We start from the raw sequence: 18,173 nt of genomic DNA, 5'->3' as shown, positions 1-18,173 counted from the left end.
ATCAGCCCCAGTCAACGGCGGAGAGGTGGGAGGGGCGTCCTGGGAAGCAGCAGCGGCGGCGGCGGCGGCCCGACATGGGTCTCCGCCTGGGCTGCCTGCAGCCCCTGCCGCTGCCTCCGCCGCTGCGCGCCGCAGCGCCCCAGCCTGCAAGCCGCTCTCCCGCCCCTGCTAGCGGAAATTGAGGGGAGGACCGGGCGGGGGGTGGCCGGGCCGTTGCCTTCCTCATGTGAGAGAAAAGGGGGAGTCACTCCCACCCTGCTCGGCTCCTGCAACCACCCCCGCTTCCTTCTCCTCGCACGCCCAGGCCCTACGCGGGGCCGCGGCGTGTCCCTCTTTTTCCGCTCCGATGATGGATAGGAACTACCCGCCAGCTCCCACTTTCCCTGACCCGCTGGCTTCGGCCGCAGCCGCTGCGTCTTCGCAGCCCGCGGCCGCTTGGGCCTACGAACGGGGCGCCAGCAGCATTAAGCCCAGGTAAGGAGGGTCCGCCCGCCAGGAAAGGCCGGGGATTGAGACGAGGCCTGCCTGCCCGCCTTCCCCCTCGCGGACGCCGGGCGTCTTCGGGGTGCCTGCGCTGCCGTCGGGGTGGGGGCGGCTGCCCTTCTCCCGGGCCCTCTGGGAGGCGCAGAGGTGGCGCTCCGGCGGTGGGGGAGCTCCGAAGCGCGCTCCCAGCCTTGGGCCCGCCAGTAGGGGAGCACTAGGGCCCCCGCGAGCCTCGCGGGACTCTCGAGGTGTGTGCTGCGTTCCGGGTGGAGGTCTGCGCCCAGGGTTATAAAGGGGGCAACAAGAACAATGGCAAGGTGACCAGGCCGGGGGGGGGGGGAGGCAAGGCAAGGACCGCGCTGGACAATGGGCCACGGGAAGAGTCGGATTCGGCGCTGCCGTGCTAGTGTGCGCCGCGCTTTCCACCGTCAGGGCAGTCTATTTCTTTAACCCTGCGGGGAGATGAGGGATTAGCGTGGGATTCCCCCCTCCCACCCCCCGGGCCTTCTCCCTGGGGGTGCTTCGGCCGCTGAGAAGGCCGCAAGAGTGGGGGAAGTTGCCTACTTTCTTCCCATTTCCAAGGTGTGTGTTCCCCAGGCAGGGTTCAAGAGTTCATGTTTACCTTTTGTATGGCCTAGGGGAAGCCCGCTTTTCTGTCTCAACTTTTCCGACGTCTTGCGGGGTGGGGGTGGGGAGTCCAGACTCATAAGGAGCAGAGATAATGAGAGAAAACGTGCTAAAGTGAGGCTCCAGAAGGCGTGGTTAAATTGATTAACGCACGATCTGATGCGGGAAAGGAACGTAAAGAGAACAATACCGTGTTCCTCACACAAAATTGCTGGGGGTAAAGCGCTGCCTTTCGGGGGTGGGCTCTTGTTGATCTCGGGAACAATCGACAGAGTATTTTGAGCTCGGTTCATCATGTTTTTTTCATTGTCCGGATTTCATTGTACCATCCTATTGTTTTACTATAAATTTCTTAGCATTTTGATCATAAATGCTTGTGTTCAACAACTTAAAAGAATTTCCTGCTGAAACTTGTGAAACAGTTTTCAACTCATAGGTCCTGGGAGAGTAAAATGTAATTCAATAGGATACTTCATATGTTCCATGAGGCTTCGTTCAGATATATACATTCAGATATACAAGCCAATCATTTTTTTCTGCCCTGCAACCTGCCCTGGTATATATCAGATATTTTTTAACATGTGTGTAGAAATAACTTCTAAATATTTTAGTTTAAAAAGTTAATCTACCTCCTAAACAATTATGCCACTCCATGGATTTCTGTCAAAGTCTCACATTAAACCTGAAATTTCCTTAGGAATTAGTACAAAATGTGAAGACAATCATGCAACTTAGATGCTAAGCCTGCCTTGGTAAAAAAAAAAAAGTTTTATTTTTAATTGAGTTGCTCAGGCATTTCATTATAGTGTTAAAGCAATTCATTTTTCTGTACCTAATCCCAAGTGACAGCTGTGCACATTGTGGTAGAAAGCAGCGAATATCTGAGGTAGATCAAAATAATGAATGAGATAACACAGATGAGGTTACAGTTTATCCAGGATATATACCAAAATGTCTGAAATGCCCTTAGGTAATTCAGTAGGCTTCTGAAAAATGAGTGGTGGTATAGTCAAATCTCATGCATTTTTATTGTGTATAAAACAATTTATTGTCTCAGCAGAAGATGTGATTGTAATTTGATCCCTGTGCTGATTTTTGAGCCTAGTGCCTAAACTAGTACAGCAGAAATCATAGGCATTTATGTCTTCCTTTCAGTTTGGCAAATACAGTACCAATACAGGAGTTACTTGTGTTGTGCTGGGTCATGGGCAGAAAATAATTGATTCCACACATAAAGAGCAAAATATATTGAGGAACCACTTTGACCACCTTAGTATAGCCTTTAAGAGTGGCAGCCTGTAATCTGGAGAACTGGGGTTGATTCCCCTCTTTTGCTCAGGCAGGCAGCTGGATGATCTTGGGCCAGTCACAGTCCTGTCAGAGCTCCCTCAGCCTCAGGGTGTCTGTTGGGGGTAGGTGATTGAAAGCTGCTTTGAGACTCCTTAAGGTAGAGAAAAGTGAGGCACAGAAAGCCCAGGTCTTCTTCTCTGGTGTGGGAGATTGTTTGCAGGGACCTTTTGGCAGCACATATGTTTCGGGACACGTTTAACTTCATGCTTTCTAGAAAGTAGACAAGATGTGGGACAATTAGAGACAGGACTTTTACTGTGTTGATGCCTCGGTTGAACTGCCCAGGGTTTTTATTGGTGCCTCCTTTCCTAAGCTCTGTGTGTCAAGTGAAAACCATTTTTATTTGCCCCAGCATTCTATTAGTTATTTTGGAAATATTTATTTTCATAGTCAGTTTTATCCTCTGCCTTTATAATTTTGTCATTGAGGCTTTGTGCTCTCATTCTATGGACCACTTGGTGCTGAATAATTTATTGCATCTCTTCTGCTGTTTGATTCTGCTGCTTTTTGAATGCATTTAGCAATCTTAAATCTGCAGTTGAGCATTTGGGGGGAATGTGTTTAATCTGTAATTTAAGAAAAACTAAAATACAGATCACTTAATCCATTTTTGTATTAGAGACAGATCTTTATGGAGGAATTTTATAGTGAAATCACTTTTGAAAATTTTGGAATCTAGTAACAAAAGACAGAACAAAGCTGAGATTTGTGGGAATATGACACTTTTTGAGGATGATGAAATCACTTGAATGCTTTTTTTCATTTGTTTGCATGAACAGATCAGCAATGAGCCAAGTGAATTCCCATCACAAATACTTCCAGAGAATTGCTAGACTGGTCTGCAGTAGAACAGCTAGATTCTTAAGCATTTCTCCTGTGCTCTCATCAAGCTGATTACAATGTGCAATTGTACCTTTGCATCCTGAATTTCTTCTTTGCAACACCCCTTCCACTTTCTAACGAAGGGAGCTTTCACTCTTGAAAACTTATAGCCTGAAGATCTTTTTTTTAATCTCTAAGGTGTTGCTGCCGATATAGCTATTCATCACTAATACTGTTTCTGGACAAGCTGACACATCTGTTGCTCTTATAAATATCTAACTGCTCTTGCGGAGCTGTATTAATAAAACGCTAAGGGCTAGTTGGGAGGAGAAAGGGGCGGGCGCCGTCCGTGATAAAAACTTGGAGGGACGAATCAGGAGCTGCCAAGTGGCTCCTGATTCGCCCCTCTGAGTGGCATTCGGGGGCCAAGTAGCCAATGTGGAGGCGCGCAAAGAGCGCCTCCCCATTGGCTACTTGGTCTGTCCTTGGCTCTGCTCTCCGACGAGACGCACGTCCTCGCCTCTGTGCTCCCACTCCAACAAAGCCGCTCCCTTGGCCGTGAAGAGGGGGACGGCCGCCTGCGCACCCACCGCATGCTGGGGCCTTCTTCCGGCACGTTGCGCGTCCGCCGCTCCGTCGGGAACCGCGCCCATCTTTCCACGCGCAGGAGACGGCACCAGGGCCACCTGCGTGGCTACCGCTGACCCCGCCTTATGCAACCTTCCGCGCACATTCATCGGGAGGGGGAGCCCATACATCCTTCCCCAAGTCCCTACTCTCGCCTAGTTTTATAATTGGGCTTTTCCCCTAGTAACATATATTTATATTTCTGGATGTACAGGTTCTAAAGAGAAGAAAGGAAGCTAATAGTGCCAAACTGTATTGTCTACTTAATGGAGAGTTCTGTCTATATGTATCTTTTTTCATGAAAACTTTCCTTGTATATGATCTCAGGATCCACAATCTTTTCTACTGATATTGTCTGAATAGTTTCTATTCAAATAGTAGACTTCCATTTGTTTAGTACAACATTTGTGTTTTCTCTTAATTTTTTCTTACATACCATGCAGCAGAAGCATATGTGCAAAAGTAACAAGATGCAGCAGTGTTCAGTTCTTACTCTCTAATAATGGGTATATTCATCCTTTTCCTTGTAAAAAATGAAGGCATATATGCATATACATTTTATAAATTGCAAATAGTACGATATTATATGCTGTATTATATGTTATATTTCAGTTTTCTCCCCCTCCTACATGTAAAGGAAACCTGTTGGCTTCAACGTTTTTCAGAATATTACAATTCTGACATTCACTATCTTTCAGACGATCTCATAGGACTATTGTGAGAATGCCATGCTCCATGTGTACTGCCCTGAGTATCATCCTAAACAGGATAGGGATGTGGTACATGAATCATGAAACAAATCAGCTTTCTACTTGGCATTGTAGTCAGTTAATATTCATAATCTCAGTAGTAAATATTTCTAAGCTGCAGACCTGATCTGTTTTTTTCCCCCTGCCTTGCATGTGTGTCGTATAGCCAAGAGATCCTAGGATTGTCTGACAGCCAGGCAAGAGACTATCAAAGGTAGTTTGTGATTTCCTGCCTCCAGGTCATACCCTAGTGTTCTTTGGAGATCTCCCATCCAAATACTTGCCAGGGTCAATCCTGCTTAGCTTTCAAGATTTAATGAGATCAGGTTTGTCTGGGATATTCAGATGAGGACTACAAGATAAATTACAGAACCATATAATTTAATTTCTCTCCCTCTGATGATAGTATGATGGGGCCATGATTTCACGCTGACTATTTTTGTGTGGAACTCTCGTGGGGGGGGATCACACTGTGCCTGCAGACTGTTCCAAGTTTTGCTGGGGGTTTTGTTGTTGTCCTTTTGCGTTTGTGATGGAGAAATTTAATGTTCTCTTTGGCTTCTGTAGTTACCACCCTCAAAGCCTACCAGAGAATCATATCTCACCTACTTGTCTGTCCTTCTGATTGGCTAGTCACCTTCCCACATTAGACTGATTGTTTTGATTAGCTATAGTGCCCTTCCTTTTTTGAATTATGGACAACTAGTAAAAAAGCCCATTGCCCTTTGAAATGCAATGGGCGCTAGCAGTGAGAGTGGGTATGGGGGGTGGGGGACTACCTGGAGCGGCTTGCGAGCCCCTGGCGAGTGGCAGGAGTCCTGGAGTTTCGGGGGCCTGAGGTGGAGCGGCGGGCGGCGGCGGCGGTGGCAGGGCCTCCTTGGCTGCGGCTCTCCGAAGCCTTCTCCCGGCTGGCGGAGCGGCCGAGAGAAGGCGGCCAGGCCCCCCTGCCCCCCGAGGCTCTCCCAAGCCTTCTCCCGGCCGGCGGAGCGGCTGGGAGAAGGCGGTGCGGCCGACCGCTCACCTGTGGCTGTGCGGGTGAAGCAGGCAATGGGGAGCGGCGCTTTGCGCGGCTCCCCATTGCCTGCTTCGCGCAGGATAGACAGGGCCCGCCCTAACTCCTCCCACAGTGCCCTTACTGCTTTATTAAGTCCATGGCGCTCTGCGCCACGGGGCTGTTTAAATATAGTTAAAGAATTTTGCATTGCTATGATTATGGTCAATTAGAGCTAAGGGAATATTAGAGCTAAGGGAATATTGCTCTGGAAGGTTGTCGTTGAGGTTCTTCAAAGCACCCTTACCCTGATTCTGTTCTCATCAGTAAATACTTTTGCTGTGTTTATGTTCCATTCATTATGTTCCATTCATCATGTTCCATTCATTATCACAGTGCAGTGTTTTTGCTTATAGAAAGTTTTTTTTTGGGGGGGGGCAGGAACACATACTGCACAGGGACTTATTTTTATGGCCAGTGGAGATTGGGACTACTACTTTGGATCATAACTCTGCTGGCTTCCTCACTGCCATCCCAGTTCATCTTCCTGCACTGTTCACAAAATTTGAAAATGGTGCCCAGGCACCATGTGCAAATATGCTCTAGGGAAAGTACCATGAGTTAATAAGGCAGTGACTGGCTGCTTGTTTCTGGCCTGCTGATTGACCTTGACGGTTCATTCAGCATGGCCTACCTTTGGAATTCTGGCATTCAAATTTTTTTAAAAGGAATCACCACTCAAAATGTTGAGATGAATGGAGAATTGGGAACTGGCACAGGCATTTCAGATTGCCAAAAAACTGAAATCAAGCCATTGGGGGGGGGGGGAGAGAGATGGGACATGACACAAAAAATCCAGGATAGTGAGGGATTGCCTCATGGACAGACAGCTTCAGACAGCATTTCTGCCGCTTACCACTCTGCACCACAAGAGGCTCTTTTGTATTATCATACACACTATTGAATATGAACTATGAACAAAACCAGTTGCATTTAAACAAATTAATAGAAAATATTACATATTTCTATGTCATAGAAAGGAATTTGCATTTTTATAAGGGGTTATCATTGTCTTGCATTAAAATTCCAAACATGGGTACTTCATAGAAATGTTTTGCAGTACTCACCTAATTTTTCAGGTTTTTTTATTAGAAAAAGAGTAATACGAACCCCCCCCCCCCTTTTTTTTCCTGATTTCCTACTACTCTAGTGTCGGTTCTGACCTAAGGTAAGAAAGCTACAGAGGTTTCAAACAGGCGTTTCTGGTCCAAGTCTCATACTCCCTCCACTGCTTTTTAAAAGCTTTTGGTTTTTTTTCCCTGAAGAACTTAATGAACAGGAATAAACTGGACTTGAAAGTAAATATGCTAAAATTAAGGCATTATGACTACTTTGTAAATGTATGGTAGACTTCCAGATTTCTTCAGGGCTTTAATCTGTCGTTCTGTGCCGGTTCACAATGATATGCTAGTATAATTTCACTGGGGCAGTTTTCCCTTCTTTAGAGCATTTGTTCACATTGAGGTTGTGCAGTAGATTTTGAAAATGTTTTGTTTCTGAACATATGGAAAACAGAGGACAATGCTCTATAGCAGGCTTTCTCACTTTTTTACCCTTGAAAAACCCATGAAACATTCTTCAGGCTTCACGAAACCTCAGAAATTGTGTGATTGTGTATGATTGGCAAGCATAGCTGTATACATGCCCACCCGGGGTCCCTCACAGGCGATTCTGGGAGGGATGGCGGTCAACATGACCATATTTATTAAAAGATTTATTTATTAAGAAATTTATATACCACCCCTCTCAGACATTGCCATCTCGAGGCACTGAACAACAAATTAATTATATTAATACAAGAAATTATACATAGGAGATAAAATCAAATCAATAAGCTATAAAATCAGAAATACAGCTGCAGACAGGGTCTTGATCTCCTGTGGGAGCTCATTCCATGAGGCAGGAGGCCAGACACTTTTCTGATTGAGGCCAGATATTTTTCCTTGGAGCCAGGGATCCTTAGCAAATTGGTGTTATTAGCTTGGAGAGCTCTCTGAAGAACATATTCAGAGACACAGGACCCAGACTGTGTAAGGCCTTAAAGGTTAAAACCAAGACTTAGTACTAGATCCAGAATTCAACCAGAAGCCAATGCAACTGCCACAGCACTGGTCTTATATTGGTCTTCTATGGTGTCTCTATGAGAACCCAAGCAGCTGCATTTTGTACCAGCTGTAGTTTCTGGAGCAGGGTCAAGGGTAGGCCCGTGTACAGCAAGTTACAGTAATCAAGTCTGGACATGATAGTTGCATGGATCATGGTGGCTAGTTGCTTCAGGGCTAAGTAGGGTACTAGTAGCCTAGCTTAGCACTGGTGAGAAATGCCTGCTGGGCTACCCTTGTGACTTGAGCCTCCAATATTAAGGAGGCATCTAAAATCATTCCCCGTCCAGACTGGGAAAATGCACTTTCTGTTCTGGACCCTTCCTTCCCAGCCAGAGGACCTCTGTCTTTGAAGGGTTCAGTTAGAGAGGGCTTGCTTTAAGCCATTCCATGATTACCTCCAAGCACTGGACCAATGCAGTCAGAGGGCATCTGGCCAATCATTCATCAGGAGATAAAGCTGGGTGTCATCAGTACATTGGCGGCACCCAGGCCCAAAACTTTGAATTAGCTTGGCAGGAGGGAACACAAAGATGTTAAACTGAATAAAATGAAATTCAATAGGAACAAATGTTAAGTTCTGAATTTAGGTAGGAAAAAGCATATATACAAATATAGGATGGGGGAGACTTGTCTTGGCAGTAGTATGTTGGAAAAGGATCTGGGAACCTTAGTAGACCATGCATTGAATATGAGTCAGCAGTGTGACTCGGTGGCTTAAAAGGCAAATGGAATTTTGGGCTGAATCAAATGGAGTATCGTGTCCAAATCACGGGAGGTGATGGTACCACTTTGCTCTGCTCTGGTTCGGCCTCACCTGGAGTCCTGTGTTCAGTTTTGGGCACTGCAGTTGAAGAGGGATAATGACAAACTGGAGTGTGCCCAGAGGAGGGCAACAAAGATGTGAAGGGTTTGGAGACCAAGTTGTATGAGGAAAGGCTGGGGGAGCTTGGTCTGTTTAGCCTGGGGAAGAGATGTCTGAGAGGGGATCTGATAACCATCTTCAAGTATTCAAAAGGATGCCATGCAGACAATGAAGCAGAGTTGTTCTCTCTTGCCCTGGAGGGACAGACCAGAACCAATGGGATGAAATTAATTCAAAAGAAATTCTGTCTAAACATCCGGAAGAAGTTCCTGAGAGTTAGAGCAGTTTCTCAGTGGAACAGTCTTCATTGGGAGGTGGTGGGGTCTCCTATCTTTGGAGATTTTTAAACAGTGGCTGGATAGCCATCTGATGGAGAGGCTGATTCTGTCAACGTTCTAGGGGATGGCAGGTTACAGTGGATGAGCGATAAGGTTGTGAGTGTCCTGCATAGTGCAGGGGGTTAGACTAGATGACCCAGGAGGTACCTTCCGATTTATGAAAATGTCAGCAAGAGAATCCCATCCTGCAGAGCCCCACAAGTAAGTTGACAGTAATGCGGTTATCTTCCCCAATAGCAGCACTCTATCCTTGCCTCCAGAGAAAGGAGATAATCCACTGTAGTAGCTAGTAGCTAGTATTCCTGCATCAGTGAGCAGTGGTCCCCAACCCCCGGTCCGGAGACCGGTACCGGGCTGCGGCTCCTCCTCGTCCTCCTCCCCGGCTGCTGCCTCGGGGGCTGCGCTGCCACTGGCTCACCTTTGGTGCTCTCCAGCAGCTGCCATGTCTGTGACTCCCCATCGGCATGGCATTGCGCAGCTGCTGCTGGCAGTGCCCCCCAGCTGGCGATGGGAAGTCAGGGGCGCCGGCGGGAAAGCAAACGGAGCAGGGGCTCAGCCGGTGGCGATGTCCCTCGGCAAAAGACTATCCCCCCCCGGGCCTCAGCAAAATTGTCAATCGTTGACTGGTCCCCAGTGATAAAAGGGTTGGGGACCACTGGTCTAGAGGATATGTAGCTGGCCTCCTTGAAGCTAACAACCTGTCTAGATCAACTTGTGGAAGACATCAGAAACTGTCAAAACACCCCTCCAAAGTTGACCAAGGGGCCTCCTGTTACCCAAATTGCTGGGGAATCATGAATGTAGCAAGAGGCAGGGTAACACAGGATCTTTTACTACCAATTTTTATGGGGTCCTTTCCCTGGAAGAAACCCCTTCTTAAATGAAGAAGACAAAAGCTTACACTCAGGGGATTTATTTGGGGAAAATATCAGGGTTACATTCAAAACACACACAGAAGCAAAAACATACATACACAAAGTTCTACAGGGGGACAAGTTCAAGATACTGCACCTTTCTTGGATCCAAGCAGCCCAGACACAGGGTTGACGACATCAGGGGGTGGACAGGATGCCGGGTGTGGACAACAACAACAACACACACACACACAGGGTGTGCGCAAGGCTTGATATAGTGTTTGAAATTCCCGGGCCAACCCCAGGACTGCCCACTGGGAGGTCCGTGATTGTTGATTGGTCTCTATTATGAGTACCCGATAGGTCAGTTTGAACTGTGAGGTCACTAGAGTGGGAGGTGTGGAGTAATCTCATCAAGTAGAACAATACTTTGGCTAGGTGTAATGTGTCGCTAATGGCCCTGGCTTTGTTTTATCAGGAAGGACTGGGAAAAGACATTTGGGGATAAGAGATGCTGGTAGGCAGAAATTACACTGGGCAAGAGACAAAAGAAGTTGCAGTTAGTACCTTGAAGGGATATTCCTTTCCTGTAAATAGTCTAATGTTCTTTGGCGGGGGGGGGGGGTGATTTAGATAATGTGCACATTTAGCTCAGTCAGTTGGGCAAGGAGGAAATGTAGTGAAGCCCAAACAAGATGGAGACCTGGCCTGGCTTCCTAGGTTTGTTGAGAGGCCCTACTGACTCCATAGTCTGTGCATGAAGGTGTGAGGCTTGGAGACCTGGCCTGGCTTCCTAGGTTTGTTGAGAGGCCCTACTGACTCCATAGTCTGTGCATGAAGGTGTGAGGCTCCCTTCCATTATGGGCTACCTCTAGGGTAACACTTCAGTTCCATCACTTTATTAAATGTTGGGGGAACGTCATGGTGAAATTATGAAATTTTATCTCCAAAGTAACTCATAAAAGCCTTGCAGCTGATTTCCAATTGGCTGCTATTTGTATGTCCTTCATTTGTGGTGGTCAGAGACTGAATTACTCTAAATAATTTTGCCTCTTTCAGTGCTTTCTTATAGACTGTCGTAAGCATCCTATAAGATGTTCTCACTGTTTTGTTGTGAGTTTGCCTACACCCTCACTGTAGTCATCTCATCTCCAGTTTCTTTGCACATGGCTCCTTTGTAAACCAGGGGGCTGGCTTAGAGTAGGCAGGGAGAGGACATGGGGGGGCAGTCTTGTCAATGGCAGCTCACATCCGGTTATGCCAGTCATCAACATCTTATCTGGCATTTTACCATCTGCACCAAGCCAAACTACTAGCGCTCTACCTACCGCAGAACACCGAGCTACAGTGATCCATGCAACGGTCACCTCTAGACTGGACTTCTGCAACTCGTTCTGTGCAGGCCTGCCCTTAGACCTGGAAACTACAGCTGGTCCAAAACACAGTGGCCAGGGTCCTTACAGCAACGCCATGGAGGTCCCACATTTGGCCCATTCTCCATCAACTACAGTGGTTGCCAGCTGAATTCCGGGTCAGACTAAAGGTTCTGGTAATAACCTTTAAGGCCATACACGGCCAGGGCTCAGTGTACCTGAGGGACCACCTCCCTGCCTATGCCCCTCAAAGAGCTCTTTGCTCCACCACTACCAACCGGCTAATTATCCCTGGCCCTAAAGAAGCCTACCTGGCCTCAACCAGGGCCAGAGCCTTCTCTGTCCTGGTCTCCACCTGGTGAAATGAGCTCCCGGAGGTGATCAGGGCCCTGATTGAGCTAAAAGAGTTCTGCAGGGCCTGCAAAAGGGAGTTCTTCGACCAGGCATTTGGTTGAGACTGAGCAAACCAGCAACATCTACAGGGCCCCTGCTTCCTCCCTCCTAGAAACACATTCATGTGTTCTGCCCCTGGACCTGTTTGCACTGTTATAGTTACCTCTGTTACAGTTATTAATGTTTCTTATTATTGTTGCGGTTATCTATATATTATGGAAAATCTCCTTGTATTGTTTCTACATTCTGTGAGCCTCAGGGGAGGGCAGTATATAAATATAATAAATAAATGAATATTAAGAAACTTAGTAAGTGATTACAGTAAGAACAAATTTCAGTATCATGTAGCAAGAGTCTATAGTGTTAACACTGGTCATTTTCAAGATATGGGGTTACTCTGGTTAACTTGCAAATCTGTGTTAATTTGGCACAAGTTTAGGAATCCAAATAATTATCCATTTATTTGCACCTTTCTAGCTGAAGAAAGAAATTCACATTCACATTCTGAATTTTCCAGACATTTGCATGATCATAGAGATATATCTGTGACTAACATTCGGAATGTGTCTGTCTTGCTTTTGAAGGAAAAACGACTGGAATCTAACTCATAGATCAGGGTTTCTCAGCAAGGGTTTTGTGAAACCCTAGGGTTTCTTGATGACCCTCATGGGCCTGGAGGGGGTGGGAAGGGGAAGGGCCCTAGGTGGGCATATACACAGCAATGCTTCCTAACCATATTCTGCACCATCACACCATTTCAGGGATTTCTCAAAGCTTGAATATTTCAGGTGTTTCTCAACAGTAAAAAGGTTGAGAAAGGCTGTCATAGATCTTTGCTGTGAAATCCCAGGGATTTCAGCTTTAGAAAAGTCACAGATATAAATTGATATGTATTTAGTGTTACTGCCAGATCAAATCAAGAGTATGAAATAGATGGCATTGTTTTTTATCATTAGTGTAATTATAGTAGTTAATATGATATAGTTGTGAGTGGAAAGGGGGACTAAAGGAAGTATTGCCATAGTAGTATAGGAGAATGAAAACAAAAGTGGAAAAGAGAACTTTTAATATAGTTGTCCATTTAAAAAAACTTTAAAAGTTTAATTGATTTATTATTTGGATTTATCCCCGCCACTCCCAAAGCCAGTCCAGTTCATGTTGGTTTACAATAAAAGAATAAAACAATATAATACAACCCCATAAACAAAACAACAATGATCCTTGATGGTGAGAAAATAAATCTAAAAACCCACTCCCTACCCTGATTGGTCCCCAGTAGCCACCATCATTCTTGGGAGAAAAATCTGTGCCCAGTTAACCAAAGGCAGTGACTCTACAGGGAGGGACCCAATCTTCCGGACCTGGCCTCAACCAAATGTCTGGCAGATGAGAGTAATTAACTAAGGCCCTGTTGTTACTCTCCATCTGACTCCTCTCAATTATAGAGGTAACTAACAACATCCTTGTCTTTAAGGTGGGTTATGCACTGTTATGTCTCCTCTGTCACCAGACCACAGAAATACACTCCAATCTACCATTCCAAATTATGCCACTATTCATTACATTACATTATTATTCCAAATAAGAAATATAATAAAATAAAGATGATTTATAGCTCTTCTTGGTGAGAATACAGAAGTAAGAATTGAATGAGATTAGTATATGTAGTGAGATATGAAACCAATATCCCTGTTAAGTCCTGGAGGAATTTATTGTTCCAAGTGTTGTATTAACTTGAAATTAATTTCCCTTTCTAATCTGTTTCTGAAGTTCCTTTGCCAAAATAAAAAGAAAAAAATAAAGCTACTTTGAAGTCACCCATTGGGTGTCCTGGAAGGTGAAAGGTGTTCTACACGTTTCTCAGTCTTGTAATTCTTGATGTCAGATTTGTATACATTTATTCTTTGGAAAGGTTTGATCTGTTGGTCCTGTGAGGGGAACAGAAGGACATTGTTGGCATTTAATGGCATATACAATGTTAGAAGATGAGCAAGTGAATGAACTTGAGATGGTGTAGTTGATATTGTTAGGTTCATTGATATGCATATATGAAATAAAGAGTTTTCAGCTAAACATTAGGAAGAACATCCTGACAGTTAGTGGTTCCTCAGTGGAACAGGCTTCCTTGGGAAGTGGTAAGCTTTCCTTTGGAGGTTTTTAAGCAGAAGCTGGAAGGCCATCTGACAGCAGTGTCTGATGCTATGACTATGAATTTAGGCAGGTCATGAGAGGGAGGAGAGGAAGAGATGAGCCAGTTCTTGGCTCTTGTGACCCTTTTTATATGTTCCAGGATAAATGTTGGAGTCATGAGGAAATGTTCCTCCAGACCAGATTGGCCCAGGGATCCTTGAGGGTTTTAACCTTCCTCTGGGCAACAGAACATGGGTGGTGGTGGTGGGGGGGTATAGCTGAATTTTCAACACTGTGCAGAGAATTGGAGTTGATGATCTTTAGGGGCACTTCTAACTCTTCCTGGTCTTTCCAGTTTACAAATGTACCCTAAAAAGATGGGAGCCACCAACTAATGTAGGAAAATGGGATGGCAGAAAACTGTGAGGAACCCTAGTTTGGGGGAGTGGTTTAGAATATGCAGATACAGAAGTGTTGTTTGTTTGGGGTATTTAAAAATGTAGGTATTTAATGGATTTAAGGCAAGTCAATACTTATTCATATTAAATTAAATTAAATTCATATTTGCTTTTAATTAACAGACAGCAAATTTCAGGTTAGAATCATAGAATACGTTTCAGGTTATTGTCGTTGTTTAAATTGAGGATCAAGCCCCCCATATCAGGCAAATGTAATTGTCATATAGTGGAGAATTTAAAGTTCTTTCAAATATATTTGTGTCCCATGGTACTTCAGTGTTTATGTTTTAAAAACCCATTACAAAAGTTAACAAAGAAAATCTCTGAGAAAGGTACATTCTTAAAGTCATACAGATTGAAAGTGTATTCTTGATATGTCCATAATCTAATTGACATTGGAAAGGGAGCCTGGCAACCATTTTTGTTTTATTTCCTGCTGTTGAAAGGTACTTGACAAGACCTTTATGTACTGAAATTCATTACCCTTCTGGATTACAAAAAATAATGGGTCAACTAGTGGCATCTTCAGACGTCATTGATATGCAGTTTCTATGCCCTGAAGGGATGCATACCTCCCAAACATAGTCTCTGACATAGTCTCTGACTTACAGTGACAACAGACTAAGAAAGGAAGTTGAAACTCAGTGTAGTAAGGGAGCAACCAATGATCAGGATTGTCCATATGATTGCCTTAGCTAAGGAATTTGTCTCGACTAGGTAAAAAGAGGTGAGAAATCAATCTTGAATCATCAGATCAAATAATGGGGAATGAGCAATGAATGATAGGTAAGCATGAACCTATCAAGAGGCCTTTAGCAGGAGAAAGTTCAGGTGCCATATAGTGAAATAGTGAAGGAAGAATAAAGAATATAGGGAATAAGGATGTATTTAAGTGATTTGCTGTTTCTGAAGCAGTCTTGAGTATACCTGTTGATTTTTCTTAGAAGACCAATACAAGATTCTCTGTTTATATGAACAATGGTATCTGTCTCACAAAAATATTTTTCGTTTGGGGGAAGACGGTGGATTGAAAACTAATTGGTTTCAGATCTATGGAGAATTACTGTGGTTGGAAGGGGGACAATTTTCAATAATTTCTCCCATCTCCTGGAGCCTTTCAGCTCCCCTCTGATGCTGTTTCTGGGGATCCCCTGACCCATGGGGGCAGCCTCTGTGCTGCAGCAGAAGGACAAAAGGCAAGAACATCTTTCTTTGTGGACAGAAAGCCTCTGCTGGAAAGAAGCCTATTACAGGCATAGAATCAATGTACATCCCAAAATGAAATGAGAAATTAAGGGAAGTAGCCTATAGAGAATTACTGGAAAATAAAGTTTGATGTCCCAATAAAACCAATGCTTATCAGTTTCAAAACAAACTAATACTTATCAGTTTCAAAACAAACTAAAACAATACATGATTGAGTGAAAATACTTCCCACCAAAAAACAATGAAAGGCTAGCACTGTAATAGCAGCAGAAGAAAGACTAGAACTTGGTAAGTACGCATTTGAATGGTCCCAGCAAATGCTCCATGGGCCATGGAATCAGTGACAAGTGGAATGGCTTCTGCTTTCTAGAGGAGCACTGGCTCCTTCATCTGCCTCATAGTCCACATGTGAAGGTGGGTACAGGGGGTTGCTAGCGACATGCTTGCACAGTTGCTGGCTGGGGACCAGACTGCAGGGACATGCTAGGAGCAGAGCCAGGAATTCCAGTTGATATTATTATTATTAGCTGCAAAGCCTGTTCATAAGAACGGGCTTTGAAAGGGACCTCCCCCTCACTGGCCCAGCCACTGTCCCATGGTGCAGGAAGCGGTGGCTGGGCTGCGTGGAAGCGTTCAAGGGGGGAGGGGGAAGCACACCCGGAAGCACACCGGGTGCCTCCGTAAGGCGCCGGGCGTGCTTGGCCGGGCGCGGGGAAGCGCTCCCTTCCCCCTGGCGGCCAGAGCGCTTCTACGCGGTTGGGAAGCACACCCGGCGCCTCTGTGAGGAGGCGGCCGTGCTTGCCCGGGGGTGGGGAAGCTTTCCCTTCCCCCTCCCCCCTCTGGCGGCCGGGCCTCCTTACCTGGGGCCCTGCAAGGCGGTGGAGAGTCACAGACATGCCTGGCTTTAGCAGCCATGCACGTCTGTGAGGCGAGGGGTGAGGGCTTGGTGAGGGAAGGCGATAGCTGTAGGGGCAGAGCCAATCAGGGTACAGCTGGCTGCACCCTGATTGGCCCTATTCCAACTCGGACAGCCAGACCGTTTGTCCCCCAAGGCTGTTTCACAAATATATATAGGAACCAATGGATTTATTACCTGTGATTCCCAGACAAGCTTGCTTGTGGCAGTTTACATACAAAATACACACAATAATACAATCTCCCATTAAAATCCCCCATTAAAATCCCATAAAATTAGAGACAAACATAAAAACCGTATGGTGGAAATAATAACACATTATCTAACAGCCCCCATTAACAGCCAGGCTGGTTGACATCGGGCCACACCAATGGACCGGCGTGGAAGCGTATCTTCCAGGGGGGAGCCCCATCTGATATTCTACTGGTATTTGCCCTGACCTCAACCATAGACCTGACTGACAAGCTCCGTTTTGCAGGCCCTGCTGAAAGCTGAAGGTTCTCCTAGCTCTTTCTTATCATGTCCACAAAAAGATACAGGAGTAAGATAGCACACATGCTATGGGCTAGGAAAACCCCCCCACAGAGTTAGTTTATCAGTAAGAACTGGAGAAGATTTGGGCATTTTTGTTCAGCCTTTTTGTAGATATATGGGATAAGCTGCCTGCCTTTAGGAGATTTCAAATGAGGTCAGGGATAAGAAGCCTTTAGTAAATCTAGCAGCTGAAACTACATTCACTCAAAAATTCCAGTATTTTTCTACCTGAGTTTAATATCTGCCAGGGATGTAGTGGTCAAACATAGGAAGAAAGAGACATGAAACAAGATGTGGGTGGTACTGAGGTCACCCGCTTAAAAGTTTGTGTAAGATAGTTTAGGAGCACTGTGGGGCTCATAAAGTAAGTTCACAGTTTCAGTGGTATAACCTGTAAAATGCCCTCAACTTGGTTTGCCTGAGCTAGTCAGATCTTGGAAGCTAAGCAGAATCAGCCTTGGTTTATATTTGGATGGGAAACCACCAAGGAAGTCCAGTATTGCCATGCAGAGACAGGTAGTGGCAAACCACTGCTAAACACGTCTTCCCTGGAAAATCCTCATGGTCACCATAAGACAGCTGCAACTTGAAGCACTTTCCACCAACAACCTGTAAAATGTGTTTTTTGTCAATAAAGATGATGAAATGGGCTTTACCCCACAAAAGTCCATGATTCAATAAATGTGCTAGTCTTGAAGGATAGGATTCCTTTTTGTTTGTTTTTTGTTGAAGCAATTTGTTTTTTGTTGTTATGGCAGCTAACCTCACTTGAATTTTAAATTCCTGGGTGTTTTTTCTTTTTTTTTATCCCACCTATTTAGAGAAGTTGAACTCCAAAATTCAAAGCAAGAGCAAAAATTCTGGTATAGATCACTGTAGTCTGCAGAGCATTAAATTGTTGTCAAACCTGTATCACCACCCTTTAAAATGTACAAAGGAAACAAATCACTGCTTTTGTGGTGTTAATGTTTCAAAGGCTGCTTTGTTTTGTGAACTGAATTATCCAGCTTGACCAGTTGTTTCATACAAAAGACACCTTAAGTTAAAGTATTTGGGCACTATCACAGAGTAGTCATTGCTTAACCAGTACGCTTTTTAACACTTTTGCTTTATTAGTTCTCATGTTCTACATGACCCCCCCACTGTAAGTTTTACCATTTTAAATTTGCTTTTTAGTTTAAGCTATGGAGGAGGACATCCATCACACTCGGAAGCAGATCTTCACAGACAAACATATACAACTTCTCAGCTTCCTGCATATGCTACCACACCCCACCCAGCTGGTAAAAATACTC

The 18,173-nt window shown here is 45.0% G+C and overlaps 1 protein-coding gene across 2 annotated transcripts in view; it reads left to right on the top strand.

Annotated features, from left to right (window-relative positions):
• The first annotated feature begins 53 nt into the window (after window positions 1-53).
• QSER1 (glutamine and serine rich 1) overlaps window positions 54-18,173 on the top strand; it is a 46,378-nt gene continuing 28,258 nt past the window's right edge. The window contains exons 1-2 of one of the 2 annotated variants that reach the window (XM_077321909.1): window positions 54-474; window positions 18,055-18,161. In XM_077321909.1, the coding sequence (XP_077178024.1) occupies window positions 347-474; window positions 18,055-18,161 (235 nt within the window). In that variant the 5' untranslated portion in view covers window positions 54-346. Of the gene's footprint in view, window positions 475-600; window positions 732-18,054; window positions 18,162-18,173 lie in introns of those variants that run through there. The other variant, XM_077321910.1, reaches the window with a different exon arrangement.

Source organism: Paroedura picta, chromosome 2 (genome assembly GCF_049243985.1).
Source record: "Paroedura picta isolate Pp20150507F chromosome 2, Ppicta_v3.0, whole genome shotgun sequence".
NCBI classification, from domain to species: Eukaryota; Metazoa; Chordata; class Lepidosauria; order Squamata; family Gekkonidae; genus Paroedura; species Paroedura picta.
Note: the sequence above shows the minus strand (reverse complement) of the source record. Positions and strands in the feature narration are given on the sequence as shown.